Source organism: Tasmannia lanceolata, unplaced genomic scaffold, assembly GCF_043159265.1.
Source record: "Tasmannia lanceolata isolate RefF3 unplaced genomic scaffold, GAP_Taslan_0.1 ptg000005l, whole genome shotgun sequence".
NCBI classification, from domain to species: Eukaryota; Viridiplantae; Streptophyta; class Magnoliopsida; order Canellales; family Winteraceae; genus Tasmannia; species Tasmannia lanceolata.
The window spans coordinates 18,354,779-18,381,067 of record NW_027518682.1 but is presented as its reverse complement, the minus strand read 5'-3'; the positions used below and the strand labels follow the sequence as shown (position 1 = coordinate 18,381,067).

The window sequence follows — 26,289 nt, the reverse complement described above, 5'->3', positions numbered from 1 at the left end:
AGTTATGACTACGCTTCTACACTACAGGGTGACCCAAAGGAAGAGAAAGGCACAAGCATGTGATTTCTCAATGCTTTTTATTCTTTGATTACAGCCCAGTATAAGATGGGAAGTACGGAATTTTTATATGTTGTAAGCCTTAGTAGTCCAATATTTTTCAAAAACGTATCATACAGCCCACATCATAGGATGATCCGAACCATCCATTTGATGCCAAAAAATTCATTTACATAAGAATATAAGATGATACTAGTCTTACTAGCACACCAATCTATGAGGAAACTGCACATTATGGAAACCTCTATTGACTGGAAGATTGGGATCGATCATCCTATGGAATTATTTTATTTTATTTTTTATTTTGGGCACAACCTATTTCTGTCGTGGGATCATGGCCCATCAAATGTACGGTATGGATCATCCTATGGTGCGAATTGTAAAGTACCTTTTTTGAAAAATAATGGAATATACAGGCTTATACCGTATAAAAACTTGCGAAGTACGAATTTAGGTAGAGAGAGTCGAATCCAAGAGTTAATAATCTCCGATAAATACTACTCTTGCTCTTCCTCGCCCTTTGTTTTTGTCCGTATTGGATCCTTTTTCTTTTCTCTTTCTCACCGGTGCTACTTTTCCTTTCCCTCTTTGCAAGCATTCTCTGATTCCGTACCTTCAGATTCCAAAAACCCAATCGGAGGCATCACTGTACGAATCAAAGAAGATGAAGGTTTTCGTGAAGACATTGAAGGGTACTCACTTCGAGATCGAAGTGAAACCCCAAGACACGGTATTCCTCTCTCATTCACTCTCTTTTTTAATTCTCTTTGCCACTCGATTCCCTTTTTCTCATGTTATTACCAACTGCCTGTACAGAATTAGGGTTTCTTTCTACTCTTTTTTTTATTCTCTTGATATGCTTAGGGTTTTAAAGGTCCATATTAGGTCATTTCCCTGTATTCTGAATTTTCTTTTGAAGTGTCTGCTCTATCTCTTATTCGTTGCTTAGTGATAGAGGGTGCTCTCTTCTATGGTGTATTTCGATTAGGGTTATTTGTTTTTACGGATAGAGAACGCTCTCAGTTTGTACCTGCTGGGTTTACCCATATATTGCAATCTCCCTTGTGGTCCGTTCTTTTTGTTCTTTGCCTTTTCAATTTCCTTATCCATCCAATTTTATTTTGGATGCGGTGTAGGGCGTAGCTGGTGAAATTTATTGTTTCATAATGTTCCATGCCCCAATGGCCGGTGAAATTTGTTGTTTCCTAACGTTCTATGGGTGTGTTTGGCGTATTGTTTGAAATAGCGTTTAAAACTCCGTTTTGCAAAACAGTGTTTTGGTTCGAAACGGTGTTTTGCCAAACGGTATTTTCATGTTTGGTTGGTCAGATCAAAACGGCCTTTTAAACGGCAAACGGAAGTATTGTGTGTTTGGTTGCAAATGCCCCAAAACGGAGTTTTAGTGGTAAAATGACCAAAAAGGGCATTGTTTGGTTGGCTTCAATGTAACTAAACTACTCTCTCATTAGGCCCAATATTAAAAGGTCATTAGGATCTCATTCAAACACTATTAAAATTTAACATCATTGCCAAAAAAAAAAAGAAAAAAAAAGGCTATACCTTTGGGGTTCTTCTCCTTCTTCTTCTCAACGGCCGGATTTGCCGGATTTGACGGACGAGTGGAGGCACTGAGGCGTGAGAGGGTTTGCAACTTTGCAAAGTAGATGAAGAAAGTAAGAAACTAGGGTTTCTTTTAATTCTTTTGTCTTTAAAAAATCAAAATTAAGAGATCATATAATGGTATCAGCAGCCCCTTGTTTTGAATTAAATATTAACAATTTAACAAATTTGTGTCCTCAAGAATGATATTAACACCCCCACTTTTTTTATATTTGACGTAACGCATAAAACCGCACGCATATACGTAAAAATGGGTTTTGGTGAGGGCAAACATGTAAAAACCCCCGTAGCCCAAAAACTTAGTTCAAAACGGCGTTTTGCAAACGGACCTCTCCCCCTCCGTTTGCAAAACGCCGTTTTGAGGGTTCAAAACGGTGTTTCAAACGACGTTTCAAACGGTGGCTGCCCACCCAAACACTCCCAAACGGCCGTTTGGCCCCAAAACGGTGTTTCAAAAGCCAAACGGTGTTTTAAACGGTACGCCAAACACGCACTATGTCATTAATTGATCTCCGTCCGTGGTGCGTTTCTGTAAGTCACATTATTGTTGAATGAATTTTTTGTGTAGAAATCCGTCCATCCTGATCTGAAGTATGCCTTCTAGAATTATGTCTTTTGTACGTTTCTTATTGTCTCGTTGGTTCCTTTTCCATTTCCAATTCATCTTCTGCTTTCATGGGGAATGATTCACGCCATAATAAACAGTGATCCTGCATAATAGCTAGAGCCTGGACTAATTGTTTTTCAGTTTTTTTGTTCCTCATATTTTTGTGTGGGCAGTGAGGGTAATCTTTTTAAAGTCTATTCCCTTTAGAGTGTTGTGAGAAGATTGTATTTTGGTAACAAGGAAATGATAGTCCTCATTGTTTCCTTGTAGAAAGCCTATCGTTGTCTGGTAATGTTATGCACTTTATTATTTATGATTAATATAATACCTCTGGTACTCATTCATTTGGGATTGATACAGAGATAGTTACCTTTCCAAATCTACTTGATTATCTTTTGTTGCTTAATTTTCTCTAATGCAATGATATTCAGAATCCAACACCAACAAATTTTTTTTTTCCGAGGACTTCAACCATTCAAGAAATAAACCTTGAGATGTTTATACATGGCAGAATCCTGGATGCTTACAGTGCAATTGAGGAACATGGAAAATTTTATAGTTTTGATAAGTGTGTGCTAATGATTTGATAATATTTGTGATACCATGCGGCCATGATTGGTGTGCATTAATTTTATCTCGTAGGAAACTATACATATTTGCCCATTTGCTGCTGTGATCACATTTCTCATGTGTGGTGGTGGATTGATATGATCTTTATACCATGCTATGTTAGTTGGTGTACAATATGTTTTGACCATCAGGTTTCATACTAATCTTCGCTATATCCTTCCAATTTTATCAGATGTCTCTAAAGAGACACACACCTTGTTCAAATTCTCATTCACCTACTTCATAGATAAGTAATTGTTTTCTCATCTGATATTTTTAAGTTTTATTTATGCAAGATGCATGCTAGTGACTACCAAAGCCAAAACTCACACCAGTCGAATGCTATGTTACATTTAATATGGATATTTCCGTTGGATTTTCATGTTTGTATTGGATACACATTATGGCATGCATACTGTACTCTTGATTGCTTCCACTGAAGAGTATCCTAATCATGGCTAACTCATATGTAATTGGACCTATATTTGTGCAATAATCTCCAGCTGTTTAGAGGGTAAATTTTTGTTGTTAGAATTTACTTCATCTATTTGAGGCTATTGATGCGCGTTTGTCGGTTTGCTAGACAAGAACTACCATTCTATCACGCACACACGCGGTCTTACCCATGGATCTTGCATTTTAGTTTTTCAACCATATCGGTCTTCATCTTCTACTTTGTTGGTAACTTAAAGTTGGATAGTGAGTCACTCATGGCATACAAGATGGAAATTTGGTTTACGCAGAGCTTGTGTTTTTAGAGTTACTTTTTGTTGAAATCAAAAGAGTCATTTTAAGTTCTCAAATTGGGATATTGCCTTTTCCTTTGAATTTACATGCGCTTTATTTTCCAAATTATGTGATAGCAACTGCCACGAGAAAGTTTTTTATTCACAATCTTTATTGTTTTCTTCCATATTTCCATGCTTCAATTTCATTCTCATAAATTTCAGTCATTCGAAAATCACTTGTATTGCCAACCTTTTCTTTTTTAAATGTATTGCCACACCACTTGTAATTTATGCTCTTCGTCCAGACATGTAGACATATGTAGTAGGCATCGTGTGCTAGCATATCTTTTTTCTATTTGGTTGTTCTGTTTTGTTTGTATGTACCCAGGCCAATTCAAGTTTGAAAATCTGTTATGCAGGTTGCTGATGTCAAAAAGAATATAGAAACAGTCCAGGGTCCAGACATTTACCCTAGTGCACAACAAATGCTTATACATCAAGGGAAAGTCCTTAAAGATACCACAACAGTGGAAGAGAACAATGTTTCTGATAATAGTTTTTTAGTCATTATGTTGTCTAAGGTAAGACTGTAAGAGTTCTATGCTCTTTGAGGTAATTTTATTATTCTATTTCTAATTCTAGTTTGTAATGGAGGTAGCTGAAACATAGTTCTAGTTGGTATAATTTGTTGCTTTTAAGTTTTATTTTCAAAATATATTTATTTACAGTTCTACACCTAATCTGCAACATTTTTACATGCTATAACATCTTGTGTATTAATTTTAATATTAAATCTTGATTTATTTTTGAACTACAAAATAATTTTTACTAGCTCAATATAATACACGAATCTCAAATGATTGAGATTTTCACGAGGGGAAAAAAGAATAAAAATGTTGATTTTTTTTTTTTGAATGGTTCTGAAGAAGAAATGTTGATATATGCAGCTCACCAACATCTAGAGGAAAATGATGACTATTAACGAAAATCACCTATTGACCACATTCCTTGCAAGAGGATCTTCCTTAGAATTACCCTCACTCCCAAGTCCCACCATGCTAAATCAAAATCGGAAGGTTGCCATAATGTCCAGAGCCTCCTCCATCGTTCCAGCTAGTCTCCAAGGATAACCCTTCTCAAAGTGAATCCATCTTATCATATTATACAAATTCCCTCTTCCACTTTCAACAGACTGGCAAGATCATTTGAAAAAAAATAAAATAGACTGGCAAGAGAATCAACAAAGAGCTTAAATCTTGCTTTATATACATCACCTCTGTTTCAATAGCATCTTTAACTCCTACTGAGCAAGAGAATACCTATCTCTCCACTCCATGGTGATATCTAATGATTCCTCTGATTCTGGCTGTGCCATGAGTACCAATACTAAAACCATCAAGATTAACTTTTAGTACCTGTGGCGGTGGTGGAAATGGAATCAATCTATTAACTATCTTACGGATTTGAATTTGGTGGAATCATTCCATTCCCCAGAAAGGATTAGAAACAATTGTACATTTGATATCTTAAGGATTATATAATTTCTTGAAGGGTTCTTACAACTTTCTTTTTAATGCTGAGAATTCTTCTGTTGCGTTTCTTGCAAAGAGTTCATACAATAGCTAGCTTTCATTTAATTAGTATTCAATATAGAACTTATATAATTACTAGGATGTCCTTAATGAGGGACTTAGTGAAAATTTATACGAATACACATATACACACCACTAATAGATATACACTAAAGCTGTCTAGTGTGTATGTACTCTAGGAAATATCTCAGATAACCATTGTCTGCTATAAGATCTATTGTATACTTCCTCTATGCAGGAATACTCCACATGAGGATCTGGCAGCCTCAATGCCTGGGAAATATCACAGACAACTAAGGTCTTTGGTCTCACAGTCCTGGAGACCAAAGACAGAACTTCCATCTTATCTCACTTTTTGATATATCATCACATGATGAAAATAGTCTTATTGCTAGAAATCTTTGCAAAACCTCATTTTTTGTTGAGAAGCTGAACCTTTGCAAGATATCCCCCCCAAAAAGTACTTATGATCCTCAAATTTTCAGTTTCAGACGATTTGACTATTTTTTTTTTACTGTGGATTTCTAACCAGTTTTTTGCATGTTAGTGTTCTTGGGTGGGTCAATTTATGAGTTGCCCTGGTAATAGCAGAACTAGTTTAATTGGTCAACTGTGACCGGATTGGCAATTTGCTAGCCATGTTTAGTACCTTATGTGGCACGCTTAGAAAATAACTTCAATCTTTATTTGTTGTTTTGATTTTATTAGTGTTTATTAGAGAATCGTTCTTCGCCTTCTCGCGTCATCTTTATGTTCTGCTCTATTGAGAGTATTGTATCCCATTAAAGTGGTATATTCTCAAATTAATTGTCAGTCTTGCTTGTATCAAATTCCCTGTGACAAATTCTCAAATATTTTTAGACTAAGGGTTCATCGAGTGGAGCTTCAACAACAGTGTCTGCTCCTACGAGTCAGGTACGATGCTGATGCATTGAATTATATTATTTGCACATCCATAATTTTCTTTTTTGTTTGGATTTTTCTTTTTCTATTTACTTTCGCATGCACTTATTAATTCATCTAAAGTCTCTTCTTTATTTCCGTTTTCTCTCATAAATTTTTTCAATTATCCATTAATTATTTTGCATCAATTGAACATGTAGTGTTGTGCAATTTAGTATGGTTTGGATGGATAAGGAAGGTTAGTTATTTTGGTTCAATTGAACATGTAACGCTCCAATCTGGTGCAATTTACTATACTTTTTGATGCATACATTATTATCCGCAATGACACTTAAATTTGGAAACGCATGAAAATTTCATAAACTTGGACCTATTTGTCTTTGAGGGGGTGGAGATTTTTATCGACATGTAATGGCATCGATCCAACACGCCATGTTTTTTTAAATGATGCTTCCCACACACACAACACACACACACACACACACACACACACACACACACCATGTTTTCAAACACTTTATTGGGGACCTCTTGTGCTAGACAGCCTAATATAAGCCATAATTTCTTGATCAATATTACCATACACCACCTTGCCTAAACCCACTAGAATCGGGTTTACTTTAGACATTCCTGCTATATAACTCTTTATGATGTCTTTGCAAGGCGCTACTTGGTTTTAAATTTCAACCGAAACTGACACGAAACAACTGAAATGCTTCTGTTTTCATCCCTAACGTAGCAATATCGAAATCTAAACGCATACCAGAAGCAACGTTGCAAGTGCATTAGTGGTATAATATATCAGTATGTGTAACATAATTATATTTATATGAATTGCATTTGAAATGCGGTGTATGTATTATGTATACAAATTTATATGTATTACATGTGAAATGTGGTATTGAGTCCATTGACTGAATTAATAGATATGCATGACAATGCATGTCACTAGGTGTTTGATGTTATTAGGCTATTATGGATGATTGTCTTGTTTATATGATTTCTAAGTCTGAATTTGTACTTATTCTAGCATTTCCTTACGTATCATGTTAAAATTCTATCCTTTGCATATGTTTTCATATGTTTTCATGATTTACATGATTTCCACCAAAATTTCCTATGAAGACCGAAACTTTTGCATATGTTTTCATGTTAAAATTCTATCCTTTGTGTATGTTTTCATATGTTTTCGTGATTTACATGATTTCCAACGAAAACTGAATCCTTTCCGTTTTCTTGGCATCCGAAACGAAACCGAAACTTAAATGTAAAACCTTGAGGTGCCTGCCATATATGTGTTTGATTTTTGTTGTTGCTTGAAACATTGTAAGATGACCATCCAAGCCGAACTGCTGAACTGAAGGACACAAATAGTAACACTTGAAGCGTAAGTGTTAGAGTATGTGTGTTTGTTGTTTGAGACATCGGTAGATGCCCATCCAAGCCGACTTGCTGACCTGAAGGACCAGATATTAACACCTGAAACATAAGTGTTTAAGACTATGGCCTGCAATCTGCCACATCAACTACAAATTTTCTAATTACTAGAATAGATTGAAAATATGTCTTTGTGAAATTTTAGAGAGACATTTTGCCCTTGAAATTTTTTGATGGGAGTAAGATTCAACTGACTATTAGCCCTCATTTTCTTTAGGCTCTGTTCACTTGTTTTCTCGCTGCAGGAAAAAAGAAAGAAAGGAAAGGAATCTGACGTGGAAAAATTGAAAAGAAAGGAAAAGAAACTGTGACGAGAAACCTGTTTTCTCGCTGTTCACTTGCCCAGATTAAATGGAAAAGAAAGGAAAAGGTCGCCCGTATTTTCTCACGACAGTGAGAAAATTGTTTTCTTATCAAATCGTTGGGAAAATAGTTGAGGGAAAGGAAAAGAAAGCAGAATTTCCACGTAATATTTTGGTTTTCACGTCATTATCACTAGTTTCCCGGGAAACGAAGAGAACAACGCTATGTGTGCTTTCTCGGGAAAAAATGAGTGATTTTCCTTTCCTTTCTAGCGTCGGGAAGACAAGTGAACACAGCCTTAGGGAAAATATTGTTAATGACTTCTCTACCAAATGAAGGAGGTTTGTGGAAGTCTCCTTGTTCACCTTAGAAAACACAGTTATTCGCATGGGAGAGTTTTTGGTTTACCCTCTGATCCATGTGCAATATTCTATCTTGAATCTCTAACCAAGCATGCAACATATTATGAGCTACTAGTAGGTGCAAGACCTATCTAATCATGATGTCTTCTCTACACGTACTTTTATTTATACTAACTGGATCATCATTCCAAGCTTTTTTTACAACCTTGCCTCTAACCCGTCATTCTCTATACGCACTTTTTATACTAACCAGATTATCATTCCAAGCTTGGAATGTAGGATTACTTAAAGATCTCTTGAAACTCCAAAATAATCCTCTAAACATTCAAAGCACAGTTGAGTGGTACTGGAAGGACACTCCCTCAAACACTATCAGATGGTTGAAGGGTTCCTTTCTCACCCCTGGAGATTTGCTCATTGGATCTATGGGATTATGGACTGCCTGGCAGGATCATCTATATCTTGCCAGCATGTATGAAGATAGGCTCATGGTGAAGCTGATAGGCTAGCAAGGGAGGGGTTGCTATTGACAATCTCGATTGTATTCTCTTCTTGCATCTCCTTTTCTCTTTTCTTTAATGCATCTCTATACCATTCAAATAAATTTTTTTTTCAAAGTGCAGTCCTCCTATTTGCACTCTGTAATTCTGATAAATGCATAATTTCGGCATTATATGAGTTTCAAAAAAAAAAATTTTTTTATTTGAAATCCATACAATGCCATTACTTTTGTGTGTAGGCACAGCCGACAAGTTCTTCACCGGCAAATCCTTCAACTCCAGCACCAGCAGCACCAGCAGCACCTCAAGCCCCTGCGACAACCTTGGCTCCGTGAGTTTGTTTTTCTCCACATATTCACTCTGTGACTAGCATGTTTTGGTTTTATGTATCCAACTTTTTTATATCTGTTACAAGAACATGTGATTTTTCTTCATTGAGCAGGCCACCACCTTCAACTCCAGCACCAGCAGCACCAACAGCACCTCAAGCCCCTGCGACAACCTTGGCTCCGTGAGTTTGTTTTTCTCCACATATTCACTCTGTGACTAGCATGTTTTGGTTTTATGTATCCAACTTTTTTATATCTGTTACAAGAACATGTGATTTTTCTTCATTGAGCAGGCCACCACCTGTTTCTGTTTCTCCTCCAACTGCAACTGCTGCAGCTCCTCCAACTGCAACTGCTGCAGCTCCTCCAACTGCCACAGCTGCACCAGCGTCTACGACTGTTACCGAACTGTAAGCACTTTTCTGCACCCAGATTTTAACTATTATCTTCATGTTATTAATGCCCGGCGGAGAAAATGTGTTTGTTGTTGTGCTATCTTATGTGGGTGTTGTAGTATAGCTCATGGAACTATGTATAGCTCCATTAGTAACTCCAGTAAGTATTGGACGGACCAAGTATTATTTCGTACTTGTTTCTTAGTTATTCCAAAAGGAAAAGAGACATGCCTGCTCTGGGTTCTTGAGCTTTTCTTGTTCTATTTATTATTGCTCAATTATAAACCCATGCTCTTTATATTCTACGAATTTTTTATTACTCTTTTATTCCACTTTTGACATTTAGTCAAATGGTACGTTTGATTTTCTGTGATGTTGAACTAACATGGTCATGAATGTTTGTTGCCCAAAATTTAGCTGAAGTTTGTTTGACATTGACTCAACCTGTGAAAGGTGTTGATTTTGCTTGATTACCATGATCAGAGAGTGGTGTGGACACTGGACATGCTAAAAATACTTGCAATGATAATGTTATTTGGATCTGTGGTTTATATCCTATTTGCTTGATAGTTATAAAAACCCTCAGAATTGTTGCAAATTGATTATAAGGCAACACGATTAATACTCCTTGGTCCTGCTGGTTGGCTGGCCAAAAACTATGTTTTATTCGGGGGACCAGTGCATCAAGTTCTCAGGCCATTTTAATTTTTGAGTGCATTTGAATCATGATTCATTGAGAGTGCGCTGAATAGTGTATTTTGTTAACATTTAAATGAACGCTCATGAAGTGGGACTAAAAAAGAAGATGGCATCATCTATATGCGGTGTACTTGCTCAACGCCACAGAAAACCTAAATGCCCCACCCTTCCCAACTTGCCTATTTCTTAGCTTAACCAAAAGGTTCAATTATTAGGCTAAAGCCTAAAAGGGTAAATGGGGTAGTGGGCCACTGTTTTTCACTTAGGGACCTTAGGATAGTTCTTTTGGGTTTTTTTTTTTCTACATAAGTAAAATCTCCATTAGAAAGAATATCTGAAAAGTAATATCAGTAGAAATGCATATGCAAATCACTTTGTGCCTTTGTAACAGGAATCCTTTATTCAAGGTTCCACTCTTGCTCTAAATCCTTAAAATGAAATAATATCTGTTTACTTTGGGTTATGTTATGTTCTTTTCCATGTAACAGTCACTTGGACCGTCATGAATGTATGTTATTTGCCTTAATTCTAAAATCTAAAATCACACCCAGATAATTTTCTTTTTATATTAATGCATGTCAGTTGAGATTTACAAGGGTACTGGTGATATGTTGTAGCCAACTACGGGACATGATGACCTTATTTGATTGTTTGCATGTGTATGCGACTAAGAATGCATATATAGGGTAGTGATATCGTCAGATACGGCTGAGTGAAAGAGAGAAAAAAAAGGAAGATGCACCTTTTTTGGGGAATCATCTCTCTCTCTCTCTCTCTCTCTCTCACACACACACACACACACACACGTTAAAATGTATCTGAGTATCTGACTAATAACTTCACACACACACACAGGTTAAAAGGTATCTGACTTGTCACTTTACACACACACACACACACAGAGAGAGAGAGAGAGAGAGAGAGAGAGAGAGAGAGAGAGAGAGAGAGAGAGAGAGAGAGAGAGAGAGAGAGAGAGAGAGAATACGTAGGTGGTACGATGGAAGTATCACCCTTGATATTTCATCCAACAGCAGCTTCTCAAAAAGTCAGCTGCTGTTGGTTCAAATATCAAGGCTGGGATGCTAGTATGTGTTTGTACGCCCTTTCATCATATAATTTCTCATACACACACACACACACATATATATATATATATAATATTTTTATATTTATATCACTTACTATCTATCTATAAATAGCTTCACAAGAATGTGTGGGCTTCATCGGCTCATGTCACCTTTTCTTATTTTGCCTCTTGACTTACGTGTGACTATACAAAGCTTGGTCTATTTTCCTCCCAAATCAGTTTGTTATTGCTCAATTTTTTGTAGCATCTGTTTTGCACACTCTTTTTTAGTGGTACTTTTTATTGTTGCAAGTTTATTTAATTGTCTCATATCAATGCTTTAATTCTCTACTCTAAATGGTTTTGGTTTTGGTTAGATCACCTCTTTCTCTTGTCTCTTTAATGTTTTGTGGAAGCAGTACCGAAGCAGATGTCTATGGTCAAGCAGCATCAAATCTTGTTGCAGGCAATAAATTTGAGGGCACCATTCAGCAAATTCTTGACATGGGTGGTGGAAGTTGGGACAGGGACACTGTTGTTCGTGCTCTTCGTGCTGCTTACAATAACCCAGAGAGAGCTGTTGAGTATTTATATTCTGTAAGTGTGCTTCTTTTTGTGTCAGGATTATACTTAGTCAATTTGAGCTGGGTAGATCCTTTCACCCTCTTGATGAAAATTTTCTAAAGAATTCATTAGCCAACCCCAACTAGTTTGGGACAAAGGCTTAGTTGAGTTGAGTTGAGTTAAGTCTGCTTCTTTTTCCTTTAGTTGTTCTATTTTTCCTACTCTCTGATTTTTTTTCTTTCCTTTTGTTGTGCGTCTGTGTACGTGAGGTTGGGTTGGGAATGAATATTTATTGGGAGGCGGGTTGGATTTGAGCAATTTATTTCAGCCTTTTTGAAAATGGTAGCCAATTATATTGAATCTACGACCGAGATGGTCAAAGTACAGAGGGATTTATTTCAGCGTTATTTGAGAAGTTTTTCCTGTCCCCCCTTTCCGGGGCTCGCATGTCTACAAATCCGATAACTGCTGGCGGCAAACAACTTCTCTGATCAAGACAGCTGGAGGATGTAATTTCTTCTATTTTTCATATTTATCTTAGTGTACTAATGTTAAATGATCTTGTATAATTTAATGTAATTATTCTAAATCTGGACCTACTTTCTGTGTCACATACAATGTATATATGTGCTCGCAATATGTAAGTGTATTAACCATTGTTTTCTTCTTAGTTCCTATTTCCCCCCTTTTTAAGGTGTGTCAAGAGGCTTACTCCTCCCCCTGCCTTCTAATGAGACTTGAACACCTCCTTTTTTGCCTTCTCCATTTCAAACAATGGGAGGGAGATCAAGAACATTGTAAACCGAATGATGACTAGATTGAATTCCATTTGTATTTTGCTCAAGGGAATTTTTTGAAATATAATTCAACATTATCAAAGTTTTTAATATTTATGTTATCCTTTATGTTTTTATTGTTTGGTAAGTGGGGACAACATTTCCATATTATTTAGGAAATTTTGGCCTAACCTCCTCCGATAGGTGGTTTGTTCCTTGTTTAACATCTTAGAGTCTGTCAATGTACACTAGCTCTCTAATAATAAGCAAGGTGTTGCCCACTTACATTTGTGCTTGTGTTTTCATCACCATTTTCTTCTATCAATGCATTCCTAGTTTAGGTAATGCAGGATGCTGTATGGAGGTTGGAAAATGGTGGTTCTTTCTCATTCGATCTTTTTATGATGTGCTTGGCGAGTACTTGGATGGTACAACAGCTTTTTGTGGAAAGTTGGTTTTGGTGCCTCCTTCACGAGTTTTAAATTTTTTGCTCGATGTTTTTGTTGGAAAAATTCCTCATGGATGATCATTACTATTCTCTGAGTTTTAGACACTGATATTTTCATGTTATGTTGGAGGTGCGACAGTTGCCCATATTTTTCTACACTGCAAATTCTCTACAGGAGGAAGTTGTTAGATGTGGCCTTAGGATCAATTAATTATAAAATGAATGTAAACTTGTATTATTAACTTTATGTATGGATTTTTATCACATTTGATTTTGTATATGTGCAAGCTGTCACAAGGCTACAAAACTACTGTGAGAGCTCTGTTTGAATTAGAGATCTTGTTGAAGTAGATGCATGACAACATGGATAGATCATGTGATTTCCAATTCAAATTCCTGAAACATAATTCAATTGCAAGATTTTTGAAATTTGTAAAAGAGACTATATCCTATTTAAGACATGTGATCAAGGTTTCTCGTGGCCTTCTGTTTTCTCCCTTGTTTTTGGTGTCATGCTCACTGCTAGTCAGAGTGAGCATGAAGAAAAGTAATAAATTTGATAGTTGTCTCCACGTAACAAGGACATAGATAATTATTGAATTTTTTTAACCTTATTGTTTTTGTAGTTATTTTGAACTTTAAAGTCTATTTTCCTTACGGATTTAATTTTTTATTTGTTTATTTTTTTGACTGATAAGTTGGCTTAGGGCCTCTTTGGCTGCCACCAAAATTGGTCCTAACTTCCACATCAGAGTATTTTAATCTGATGCACCAAAATTGGTCCTAATTTCCATATAAGAGTATTTTAATCTAATCTTATTTGCAAATGTCTCTTTGGAAGCCATTAACTCTATCCTTTTTTAAAACTATTGTAACCATTCTTTCCAAATAATCTTACTAAAAAACCTTCTACATTTACTCTTATATGCAAATAATTTTTAGAGGTATATCTAAAGAGGCCCATTTTCTGCAGTTCTGTGCTCATCGAATCTGATTCGCCAAGATGCTATCAATATGTGTGCTACTTAGTCCTCTAAGTAGGCATTTGTTTCACCATCTGTTCAGTTCTGAATGCACATCTGATGTCAAAGCGTTGGCTCATTTTGTATCTTGTCCTTGTTTCCCATTTGCTGCTTTAAATACTCCATTATTTTTTTGAAATGGTTAAATACTCCATTATACTTGCATGAATTGCAAGATCTTTATCATTTTTCATTTACATTATTGTTTCTTACATGTATCAGGGTATTCCTGAACAAGCGGAAGTCCCTCCCGTGGCTCGGGCACCTCCAAGCGAGCAAGCTGTAAACCCTCCAGCCCAGTCTCCTCAACCAGTGCAGCCAGCAGCTCCTCCCAGTGGACCTAATGCAAATCCCTTGGATCTTTTTCCTCAGGTTAGGACAATATGAACATTGGTGTTACTTTCTTTTCAGCTTATTGAGTTGCTAATAAACTTTATTATTCTGCCCACAGGGCCTTCCGGCTGTTGGTTCTAACGCTGGTGCTGGCACCCTGGATTTTCTCCGCAACAGCCCACAAGTACCTACTAATGCTTTAACTAGAGATGTGCAGTGACTTTCCAATGGCTTATAACTTTACATCCTTTCGTCCCCATGCAGTTTCAAGCCTTGCGAACTATGGTGCAGGCAAACCCCCAAATCCTACAGGTTTTCTTCTATTTCCTGTATCTTGTTAATTCCTTGCTTTTCGTATTTGAGTTGCATTTGTGTAGTTTTATAACAGTCACCTTATGGTTGACAGCCAATGCTTCAAGAACTAGGAAAACAAAATCCTCTCCTAATGAGACTCATTCAAGATCACCAAGCTGAATTTCTTCACCTGATCAATGAACCTGTCGAGGGAGCAGAGGGGTGAGCCTTTGATATGTTCTTACACTAGTGCCTGTGATAATTGTTGTTTATGGTTCATAACTTTGTGAAATGAACAGCGATCTATTGGGTCAGCTGGCCTCATCAATGCCGCAGGCAGTGACAGTTACTCCTGAGGAGCGGGAAGCTATCGAACGTGTGAGTCTCTTTCCAATGTGTACCTAATGCAAGTTTTGATTTTTTTAAAAAGGTTTACTGGTAGTTGTGATCACATTATCTCCCCTTTATAACTGCTAATAATGTCTGTAAATTTCGTATTTCCTCTGTCGGTTAATACATTATAATGTCACAAGAGCATACTTCTCATCTAATCTTATTTCTATTTCTGGTCAGTCCAAATTCCGTAACTATGTTAAAGGTTTGTACTTTTTAACTTTGTACTGGTTTATCTGGTGATCTTAATTGGTGGGAGTCTGTTGTGTATTTTGGCAGCTTGAGGCAATGGGGTTCGATCGAGCAATTGTATTGGAGGTCTTCTTTGCCTGCAACAAGAACGAAGAGCTAGCTGCAAACTATCTTTTGGATCATATCCATGAGTTTGAGGAGTGATAAGAGAGTGTAAGGGGAAACCGGACTGTTTTAGGAGTTCATCCTTTCCCAGTCCTTAGCTGTTGTAACATCAATACATAGACTGGACTAGATGAGGAACTATATAGCAGATTCTTTTTTCTTCTTTTACTTTTTTTCTTCTTTTTAGTTATTTCTTTCAACATATAGTACGTTAATTAATAATATATTTGCACAATATGTGATTGAAATCTTTAATTCTGTATAATGTTTACACCGGATGATTTCACCGGTGATGCCCAGTGTTGGCACCATTTCAATACAATTGTTTTACAGCTGATGCGCAAGTCAAGTGCGCAAGTAAAGAAGGCGTGTTTGTATTGTGTCAAGTGATGGAAAAGCCCCCAAGATTGATGTGGGTCTCGTTGCTTGCACGGATGATGGGCCTGTAAATTTCTCGGCGAGAGTGACGGTAGAACCCTTCTAATAAAATTATTTTGATTAGAAACATACGGGTTTGTTTGACTTCATTTTTGTACTATTATGTGCACTCTGTTTCTAGATTAATTTTGTTCATGCTTTAGTTCATTGCCCTCAATTTCCTTTGGTTTGAGGATTAGGGATTTTAGGGGTGTCAAGAAAATTAAAAAAGAAAAGAAAAAGAAAGTAAGAATAACCCTTATCTGGATCCGGCCCGATTGCCATGTTAAATTTTGGGATGGACCCCTCTTCTGTGTATTTGATACTGGTTGCTAGTCAATGAAATATCTGTTCTCTGTTTATTTAGGCTGTTCTCTATCACTTTGTTTGCACGTAGTGACCTCGTAGAGTAGCAGTCAACATGTGCAATAGTAGTGAAGTAGTCTCTCCGTAAGAGTAGTGTGGTTAGTATTGTTTGGTTGTAACCAAGGTTTTAAATTTCGGTTTCGGTACCTATTTCGGACCCCACCGAAGTCCGAAAATTTGGCGAAATTCGAAATTTCGTTCCGAAATTTTGTATTAAGCTTTGAAATTTGGGACCGAAATTCCGAAATTTTGGCTCGATTTTTGTAGCATTTATTTTTTTAAAAAAATGCCATTTTCTCGAAATTACTGAAATTTCGGACTGAAATTCTGAAATTTCTGCCGAAATTTGGTATTTCGTGAAATATCAAATTTCGGTTTCGGATTTCGGTCGACACCGAAACTGAAAAGTTCCGAAACCGAAATTCCCAAAATGTACCAAATTTCTGTGGAATTTCAATATAATATTATTATTTTATTCCTCTATGGAATTTCAACCAAAATTTCAGTAATTTTGGCTGAAATTTTGGGAGAAAAATCAGTTGTTTCGATAAGTTCTACGACCGAAATTTCGGTTTCGGTGAATCTCGAAATTATAGCCAAAACTGAAATTTAAAACCTTGGTTGTAACTCGAGCAGTTTCCTCATGCGGAGTGGCATTACCAAAATACGACACCTGAGTTGTTCCTTATTTGTAAGTAAGATCAGTTTACTTCAAGTCTTATATGCCAATGGTCAAGGCCATCTCTTTCGAAGCTATTTCTAATATCATTTCTAAGATTATTATAACTATTATTTTGCAAATAATAATATTTAGCTTCAGTATCATTTGCAGACATATTTCGTTTTTTCAAAGAAAGCCAAATAAGGTCCAGGGACCTCACTTGGAGACACCTATTTCTCATGAAAAAAAACTCATGGTAGGCAAACGTGCCCTTATAGCTGAATTTTTTATCCGAACACAACGTAAAGAACTGATTTCCACTTCTTATCAATGTTCGATCATATGATCAAATGCTTGTAAAAGTCTCTTAGATGGGACTGTTTCCATGTCAAAGCTTCCTTCCAGCCGAGTGACCCCCTTCTGTGATTCATATTTGTATTTTAGCCCGCCCTATAAATTATATTATTTTCATTTGTCGAGATTTTACTATTCAATACGGTGAAGTTTCATCCAAACTATGTGGCCTCCCCGTACTACCGAATTGTTCGATTTTTTAGAAAGTGTTCGGATTAATTGGGCCTTAGGAAGAACTCTTTAGCTCACTTTATAGGCAGAAAAATACACTACTCCTAGGGGTGCAACTCGGGCAGGCTCAACCCGAGCCCGACAGGTTCAACCCGGAAAAGAGTCAGGTTGGGTTGAGTTCAGGTCGGGTTTGGGTTCGGGTTGAGGGTTCGGGCAACCCGGCCCGAGTGAACCCGACATTTTTAATATTTTTTTTTATATTTTTAAAGCTTGAAATCTCGGGTTGGCAAAAAGGGTTCCTCGGGTCGGGTTGGAACTTGGGTCGGGTTCGGGTTGACGTCATCCTGACCCGAGTTGCACCCCTAACGTCTACTCCCCTCCCACCTAACAGTTTTCGTGAGAATGGTTCACCGGTTGGTTGAGGATAAATTCACCCCCTTCCCTTTAACGTTTGTCTTTGGCCTTTAAAACTTAACGGACAACGGGGGATTTTATCCGTAGAAAATATAATTTCCCGGGAAATGATTTGAGCGCGCCAAGCATGTTGTCGTTTCGTATTTAAATTTTTTCCATTCTTCTTCGATAGAGAAGGAGAGAATCTGAGAATATAATATTAGGGAAATGATTTGACCGCTGCAATGTTTTTTATAAGATGCACTAATTGTCGTTTAGTATTTAAATTTTTTCGGTTCTTCGACCCCTTTTTCTTTCCCTCTTTGCAAGCATTATTCTCTGATTCCGTAGCTTCAGAGCCCAAAAAGCCGATGGGAGGAGGGAGAGGCATTGCCTTACGAAGTCCATCCAACTCCAAGAAGATGAAGGTTTTCGTCATAACTTTGAAGGGTACTCAGTTCGAGATCGAAGTGAAACCCCAAGACATATAAAAACATCAAACACCTCATGACATGCACTGTCGCGCATATCAAACAATTTAGTACCTGCCAAATTTCAAATGTAATTCATATAAATATTTATAAATAATTTGTGCACCACATTTTGCATTCACTTTGTATAAATATAATTTTATAATGGGATTTGCTAGCGTCCATCGCAAAAGGCATTTCGCAAATGCTCCGTTGCATGTGAGCAGCCACCTCGTGATTGAAGACAAAATCTGCTAAATAGTGAGCCTATGTGGCTGCTCTGATATGCAACAGAGCATCTTCAAAATGCCTTTTGCGATGGACGCTAGCAAATCCCTTTTATAATACATACTAAGATAGTATTCGAGTTTTTATATGGTGTAAGGCCTTACAACAATACGGTAGAGGTGCCACCCTTGATATTTGATCCAACAGCAGCACACTTTTTGAGAAGCTGCTGTTGGATCAAATATCAAGGGTGGTACCTCCACCGTACAAGGGCCTTATTGTTCTAAAGCCTTACACCATATAATTTCTCATAGTATACGACTATTACAATTACGATTTTGGTCATTTCGGTTTCGGTTTCGGTGGGGATGGAAACAGAAACATTTCTGTCATTTCGTGACTGTTTCGGTGGAAATTTAAAACCACATTGCTTTATGCCCCATATTCATCTAATCTAATCCGGTCATAATCTTATGGCTCCCTCCTCCCAATTCCTCAACCTACTTCCTTGCTTTGAATTGTCCCCACAGCTTGACATTCTTATTTCTAAACCTGACAACCACTTTCCTAGAAGCACCTAGGTCATGACCCTTAAACACCTCACACCAACCTCTCCTTTCTCTGGGTTGGAAACATCATATTTTTCCTACTCTCCTCAGCGTTCGATGAAAATATTGTGAAGGATGTTAACTTACTAACTTCTCCAAAAGCTTAAGCTGTTGGAGAAAGGCATTATTTATCTTTTATACTTTTAACACTCCCCCGCACGTGTGACCCACTTGGCAAACACGTGGCAAATGTGATCCCACTTTGGCCCGACTATCGCATGTGGATTTTTGCTATCCGGGAGGTTTGAACTCGGGACCTTTGGCTCTGATACCATGTTAACTTACCAACTTCTTCAAAAGCTTAAGCTGTTGGAGAGAGGTGTTATTTATCTTTTATACTTTTAACAAAGGCAATCAAGCCCTCAATCACTCTAACCAGCCAATTTAACAAGAGAGTAATATCTTCCAAGAGATAGGAAACCGCCTTTTAGCTTCTTCTCAAACCTCCCCATTTCTAGGTCATTTGGTGCTTTTCATGGCTTTCTTGTGCAAAAACGAAGTCCCAGTAAAGACCATAGAAGATAAGCTCTACCACAGTCAAGTGTATTTGCTATCTCCCTCATCAACCAATCATCCATTCCGAGTCCTATGATTGCAGATTTGTTAAAATTAATTCGTTGCACCAACATTTTCATGACATGTAAGAACCATCTTTAGATTTCTTGCCCCACTTCTTAACTAAATAACAACAATATGTTTTTCTTCTTCTTCTTCTTTTTTAAAATAACAACTTGTTAGAAGGAAAAGGCCCCAATGCCATATAAAATCAAAAAAAGAAAATACATTACACATTAAAAAAAACAAAAACAAGAACCAAAAGTTCAAATCCAACATTGTTTTCCAGAACTTGTCATCATTACACATGCCTCGAAGTTTGGAATTGTGAAACAACCAGTTGCTCCAAAAGCTTAAGCTGTTGGGGAAGGCGTTATTTATTCTTTGATACTTAAACACTCGCCCTCACGGGTTGACCTACACGTGGCACATGTGGCCCCACTTTTGGGTTGACCATTGCTTGTGGATTTTTTTTAACATCTAGCAGGTTTGAACTCAGGACATTTGCTCTGATACCATGTGAAACAACCAGTTGCTCCAAAACCTTAAGCTGTTGGAGAAGGCTTTATTTATTCTTTTATACTTTAACAGGAATTTGTCAACTTTATTATTTCCTTTTCTATGAATGTGAGAGGAGACAAAGAACATGACTCAAAATTCACTCTTAATCACTTCTCACGAAACAATCTACGAAGTCACCAATCTCCATGGGAGTCTCAATCTCTTTGTTGGCCCAAGTAGGAAACCCAAGAGGAAGGAGGGGGGTGGGTGGTGGGGGCGGGGGTCAGAATTGTGCTTTTAAAAACTTCTGTTCTTTTAAAGATAATTTACAAATGCAATAACAAAATAAAATCTTGAACTAAGAGGATCAACAAGCATAAGAAAAATAAAGAGGAATAGAAGATATCCCCTCCTTAAGCCTTCACTAACTGTTCTTCTTACGAGTGAAGATCACACCGTTTACACGCCGAAGGTTGATCTGGTGCCTTCCCACGGACTTCAAGCTTGACTTTCAAGGTTGACTTGGTGCCTTCTCACCAATTAGGATCTTGACATTTCACATGTAACTCTAGTGATGCATATATAGTACAGTTTATGAGAGGGAGAGCTATCAACTTCTCCTCTCTCTTTCTCTTCTACTTCTCCTCTTTTCTTCCTCTCCTTCTCCAATGGTACTGTGAATACATCGAACAGATCTCTAACTGTTTTTTTGCATGTTAGTGTTCTTGGGTTTCTTAATTGACGAGTTGCCCTGCTAATAGCAGACTAGTTTAATTAGTCAACTGTGACTCAGATTGGCAATTTCACAAGCCTTGGTTAGTACTTTATGTGGCATGCTTAGAGAAGTACTTTAATCTCTAATTTGTGATTTTGATCTTTATTAGTGTGTTTTTTTTTTTTTTTTTGGTAATTATTCTTCGCCATTTTGCTGTCTTTATGTCCTACTCTATTGAGAGAGTATTGCATCTCATCAAATTGGCATATTCTCATTATAATTTTAGTCCGCTTGTATCATATTCCATGTGACAAATTCTCAAATATTTTAAAACTCAGAGTTCATCAAGTGGAGCTTCAACATCAGCGGCTGCGCCTACGAGTCAGGTATGATGTTGATGCATTGAATTATATTATTTGGACTTCCATAATTTTCTTGTTTGTTTGGTTTTTCCTTTTTCTATTTTACTTTCTCTTGCACTTATTAATTTTACGTCTATAGTATCTTCTTTATTTGTGTTTTCTCTTAAAACTTTCTTTTGTAATTATCCATCTCGTTATTTTACGTCAATTGAACATGTAACAAGCTAGTCTCGTGCAATTTAGTATGGTTTGGATGGATTTAGTTATTTTGGTTCAATTGAACATGTAACAGTCCAATCTGGTGCAATTTACTTTACTGTTGGATGTATATTGTTATCCTCAATGACACTTAAATTGGGAAATGTATGAAAATGTCATCAACTTGGACCTGCTGGTATTTGAAGTGCTGAAAATTTTCAGAGACATCTAATGGCATCAATCCAAAATTTCTCTGAATCGCACCCTGTTTTAACCCATTTTATTGGGGATCTCTTCCGCTAGACAGGCTAATATAAGCCATAATTTCTTGATCAATATTATCGTAGAACACCTTGCCGGCGAACCCACTAGAACTGGGTTTCCTTTAGACATTCCTTCTATGGGATTTGCTAGGCAATTTCTTGGATTCACAGCTCACTTTTTGCAGCAGAGAACAGCCTCATAGGCTCACTTTTTAGCAGATTTTGTCTTGTTCATTTAATTCATATGAGGTGGTTGGCGTCTCACTTTTGCAGCAGAGAACAACCACACACTTGGATCTTTTTCCTCAGGTTGGGACAATATGAACTTTTGTGTTACTTTATTTTTAGCTTTTTGAGTTGCTAATAAACTATATTATTCTGCCCACAGGGCCTTCCGACTGTTGGTTCTAATGCTGGTGCTGGCACCCTGGATTTTCTACGAAACAGCCCACAGGTAACTACCTACTAATGTACCTGCTAATGCTGTAGCTAGAGATGTGCAGTGACTTTCCAATGGTTTATAACTATACATCCTTTTGTCCCCATGCAGTTTCAAGCCTTGCAAACTATGGTTCAGGCAAACCCCCAAATCCTACAGTATTTCTTCTATTTCTTGTATCTTGTTAATTCCATGCTTTGCGTCTTTGAGTTGTTTTTGTGTGGTTTTATAAGAATCACCTTCTGGTTGATAGCCAATGCTTCAAGAACTAGGAAAACAAAATCCTCTCCTAGTGAGACTCATTCAAGATCACCAAGCTGAATTTCTTCGCCTGATCAATGAACCTGTCGCGGGACAAGAGGGGTGAGCCTTCGTTATGTTCGTACACTAGTGTTTGTGATAATTGTTGTTTATGGTTTCCTAACTTTGTGCTATGAACAGCGATCTATTGGGTCAGCAGGCCTTATCAATGCTACAGGCAGTGACAGTTACTTCTGCGAATCCCAGGGATCTTTTTCCTCGGGTTGGGAAAATATTGAGAAACATCCAGTTACTCCAAAAGCTTAAGCTGTTGGAGATGGTGTTATCTATTCTTTTATACTTTAACACTCCCCCTCACGTGTGGCCCCTCATTCTAGGGTTGGCCTACATGTGGCACATGTGGCCCCTCTTTTGGGTTTGGCCATTGCATGTGGATTTTTTCCATCAAGGAGGTTTGAACTCGGGACCTTTGGCTCTGATAACATGTGAAACTACCAGTTACTCAAAAAGCTTAACCTGTTGGAGAAGGTGTTATTTATTCTTTTATACTTTAACTAATATGAGCATTGGTGTTGCTTTCTTTTCTGCTTATTGAGTTGCTAATAAACTTTATTATTCTGCCCACAGAGCCTTCCGACTGTTGGTTCTAATGCTGGTGCTGGCACCCTGGATTTTCTACGCAACAGCCCACAGGTAACTACCTACTAATGTACGTGCTAATGCTGTAGCTAGAGATGTGCAGTGACTTTCCAATGGTTTATAACTTTACGTACTTTTGTCCCCATGCAGTTTCAAGCCTTGCGAACTATGGTTCGGGCAAACCCCCAAATCCTGCAGGTTTTCTTCTATTTCTTTCATCTTGTTAATTCCTTGCTTTTCGTCTTTGAGTTGTATTTGTTAGTGATTTTGGAATTTCAAAATCATGTATTTTGTATGTTCTAGTGTTTTGGAAAATGTTTTATCAAAAGCGTTTGGGAAAAAGAAAATGTTTTCTTGGAAAGATTTGCTTTTAGAAAAGGATGTAGAAGTATAGTTGAAAAGATAGTCCCGTACCGGATGAGAGAAAGGAAAGAGAAGGGCTTATAAAGCACTACACTTCTCTAATACTTGTTGATTGCACATTGGGTTGAACCCATGGTTGGACCTGCCAGACGGTCCAACAAACCGTTCGCACACGCACATGCGCACGCGAGTGCGCGGCGTGGGCTATAGGGCGCATAGTGGCGCTTTTTTAGGCGCACTTTGCACTTGGGCTTCCCTACTAGGCTTCATTGTATCTTGGAGACAATTCGCGGATCCCCTTTGCACACTACTGGTGGGGGCGAATCTTGTCTTAAGAAAAGTGATATCACGCCTTGAAGCAACACGTTTCTGTTTTCTATCAACAACAGTACCCTCAGTTCTCTAACAGTATTTGTGTGGTCTTATAACAGTCACCTTCTGGTTGATAGCAAATGCTTCAAGAACTAGGATAACAAAATCCTTTCATAATGAGACTCATTCAAGATCACTACGCTGAATTTCTTCGCCTGATCAATGAACCTATCGAGGGACAAGAGGGGTGAGCCTTCGTTATGTTCGTACGCTAGTGTTTGTGATAATTTTTTTTTATGGTTTCCTAACTTTGTGCAATGAACAACGATCTATTGGGTCAGATGGCCTCATCAATGCTACAGGCAGTGACAGTTACTCCCGAGGATCGGGAAGCTATCAAACGTGTGAGTCTCTTGCCACATGTGTACCCAATGCAAGTAGTGATTTTTTTTAAAAAGTTTAATGCAAGTTGTTATCACATTATCTCCCCTTTAAAACTGCTAATAATGTGTATAAATTTCTTATTTCTGATGTCGGTTAATACATTTTAGTGTCAAGAGCATACTTTGTTATGTAATCTTGTTTCTATTTCTCGTCCAAATTTCGTACCTATGTTTAAGGTTTGTTCTTTTTAACTCTACTGTTTTTTCTGGCGATCTTAATTGGTGGGAGTCCGTTATGTATTTTGGCTACTTGAGGCCATGGTTTAAAATTTTGGTTTCGGTAACCGTGTCGACCCCACCAAAAACCGAAATTTGGTAATTTGGTTTCAAATTTCGGAGCTAAAATTTGAAATTTTGTAACACTTTATATATATATATATATATATATATATAATGTCATTAAACCAAAATTTTGGATTTCGAAGTTTGGTAAAAGGCGAAAAATTGATTTTTGGAAAATTTCGGTTTCGGTCCCCATCGGTATCTGAAATTTCGGATTTTGGTCGAAATTTAAAACCATGCTTGAGGCAATGGGGTTCGATAGAGCAATTGTACTGAAGTTCTTCTTTGCCTGCAACAAGAACGAAGAGCTAGCTGTAAACTATCTTTTGGATTGTTTCCATTAGTTTGAGTGATAAGATAGTGTGAGGGGAAACCGGACTGTTTTATGAGTTCATCCTTTCCCAGTCCTTAGCTGTTGTAACATCAGTACATAGACTGGACTAGAAGAGGAACTATAGCAGAAATTCTTTTTTTCTTTTTTTTGGTTCTTTTCTTATTTTTCTTTCTTTCTTTCAGGATATAGTACATTAATTAATAATATATTTGCACAATATGTGATGGAAATCTTTAATTCTGTATAATGTTTGCACCGGATTATTTCTCCGGTGATGTGCATTTTTGGCACCATTTCTATACAATTGTTTTACAGCTGATGCTCATGTCAAGTGGGCATGTGAAGAAGGCGTGTGTATTGTGTCAAGTGATGGAAAGCCCCCAAGATTGATGTGGGTCTAGCTGTTTGTGCTGATGATGGGCCCATAAATATCTTGGTGAGATTGACGGCAGCACTCTTCTGTTAAAGTTATTTTGATCCAACAGCAGCGCACTTTTTAAGAGGCTGCTGTTGGATCAAATATCAAGGGTGGTACTTTTGACGTACCTCCTTCACAGGACTTGTTGGTCTTGCACCATATAAAAACTCTTATATGGTGCCAGACCATATAAAACTTTTGACGTACCACCTTCACAGGACTTGAAGGTCGGCCACAACATAAATTCTCGATAAGAGTTTTTATATGGTACCAGGCCGTCAAGTACCGTCAAAACAGTACCGCCCTTGATATTTGATCCAATAGCACCGCACTTTATAAGAGGCTTCTGTTGGATCAATTATCAAGGGTGGTACTATTGACGTACAACCTTCACGGGACTTGACGGTCGGCCACCATATAAATTCTCTCATTAGAAACATATGGTTTTGTTTTGACTTCATTTTTCAATTATTATGTGCATTCTGGTTCTAGTTTAATTTTGTTCATGCTTGAGATCAATGCCCTCAATTTCCTTTGGTTTGAATGGTTAGCGATTTTAGAGGTGTCATGAAAACGGAAAAAAAAAAACCCAAATCTGGATCCGTCCCGATTACAAGTTAAATTTTGGGATGGGCCCATCGGTTGAATGATCCAGATCGACGATTGGCTCTTCTGTATATTTGGTATTTGTTACTAGTCAATGAAGCTCTGTCTATTTGGGCTGTTCACTATCAGTTTGGTTGCACATAGTTACCTCATAGAGTAGGGGTGAACCAGAACTGAAGTAGTCAACATGTGTAACAACAGTGAAGTAGTTTCCTCGTAAGAGTAGTGATTAGTAGTGTTTGGTGCGAACTGAAGTAGCGTGTTGGTATGGAGTGGCATTACCAAAGTAAGACGCAAAAGTTGATCCCTATTTGTAAGTAAGATTAGTTTAGTTGTCTTATACTCTTATATGCCAATGGTCAAGGCGATCTCTTTCGAATCCATTTCTAATACAATTTCTATAATTAAGATAACATTTGGTGTGAACTGAATCTATTTGAAAGAAGCCCAACGTCCTGACAGTCATCTCAATTTGAAAGGTATAATTTTTGTCTCTATATCTATTAAAGCATGAAAAAGTCTTTAAAAATAGAACT

General features: G+C 37.4%; 1 protein-coding gene and 1 long non-coding RNA gene across 3 annotated transcripts; both read left to right on the top strand.

The window, feature by feature from the left end:
• Positions 1–537: 537 nt before the first annotated feature.
• On the top strand, positions 538–15,644 carry LOC143877813 (ubiquitin receptor RAD23d-like). Of its 2 annotated transcripts, none has more exons than XM_077380056.1 (13): positions 538–787; positions 4,041–4,202; positions 6,075–6,128; positions 8,964–9,049; positions 9,161–9,229; positions 9,341–9,457; positions 11,627–11,804; positions 14,240–14,389; positions 14,469–14,534; positions 14,615–14,662; positions 14,757–14,866; positions 14,944–15,022; positions 15,317–15,644. In XM_077380056.1, exons 1-13 carry the CDS (start codon positions 722–724, stop codon positions 15,431–15,433), a joined length of 1,302 nt encoding a protein of 433 aa, XP_077236171.1. In that variant the 5' UTR covers positions 538–721; the 3' UTR covers positions 15,434–15,644. The 2 variants fall into 2 exon arrangements, with proteins under 2 accessions (XP_077236171.1, XP_077236170.1); XM_077380055.1 differs by having other exon boundaries at positions 540–787; positions 8,958–9,049.
• A 6,172-nt stretch (positions 15,645–21,816) lies between these two features.
• LOC143876775 (uncharacterized) lies at positions 21,817–22,254 on the top strand. The gene is made up of 3 exons (XR_013250472.1): positions 21,817–21,965; positions 22,045–22,110; positions 22,207–22,254. It is a non-coding gene; the product is annotated as an uncharacterized LOC143876775 (long non-coding RNA).
• The last annotated feature ends 4,035 nt before the right edge of the window (positions 22,255–26,289 follow it).

Bases quoted from the DNA above. Each gene is read 5' to 3' on its own strand.
- LOC143877813 (XM_077380055.1), top strand. From the start codon at position 722: ATGAAGGTTTTCGTGAAGACATTGAAGGGTACTCACTTCGAGATCGAA. The intron at 4,203-6,074 runs GTAAGACTGTAA...AAATATTTTTAG, and splicing joins TAGTCATTATGTTGTCTAAG to ACTAAGGGTTCATCGAGTGG. The intron at 14,535-14,614 runs GTACCTACTAAT...GTCCCCATGCAG, and splicing joins TTCTCCGCAACAGCCCACAA to TTTCAAGCCTTGCGAACTAT.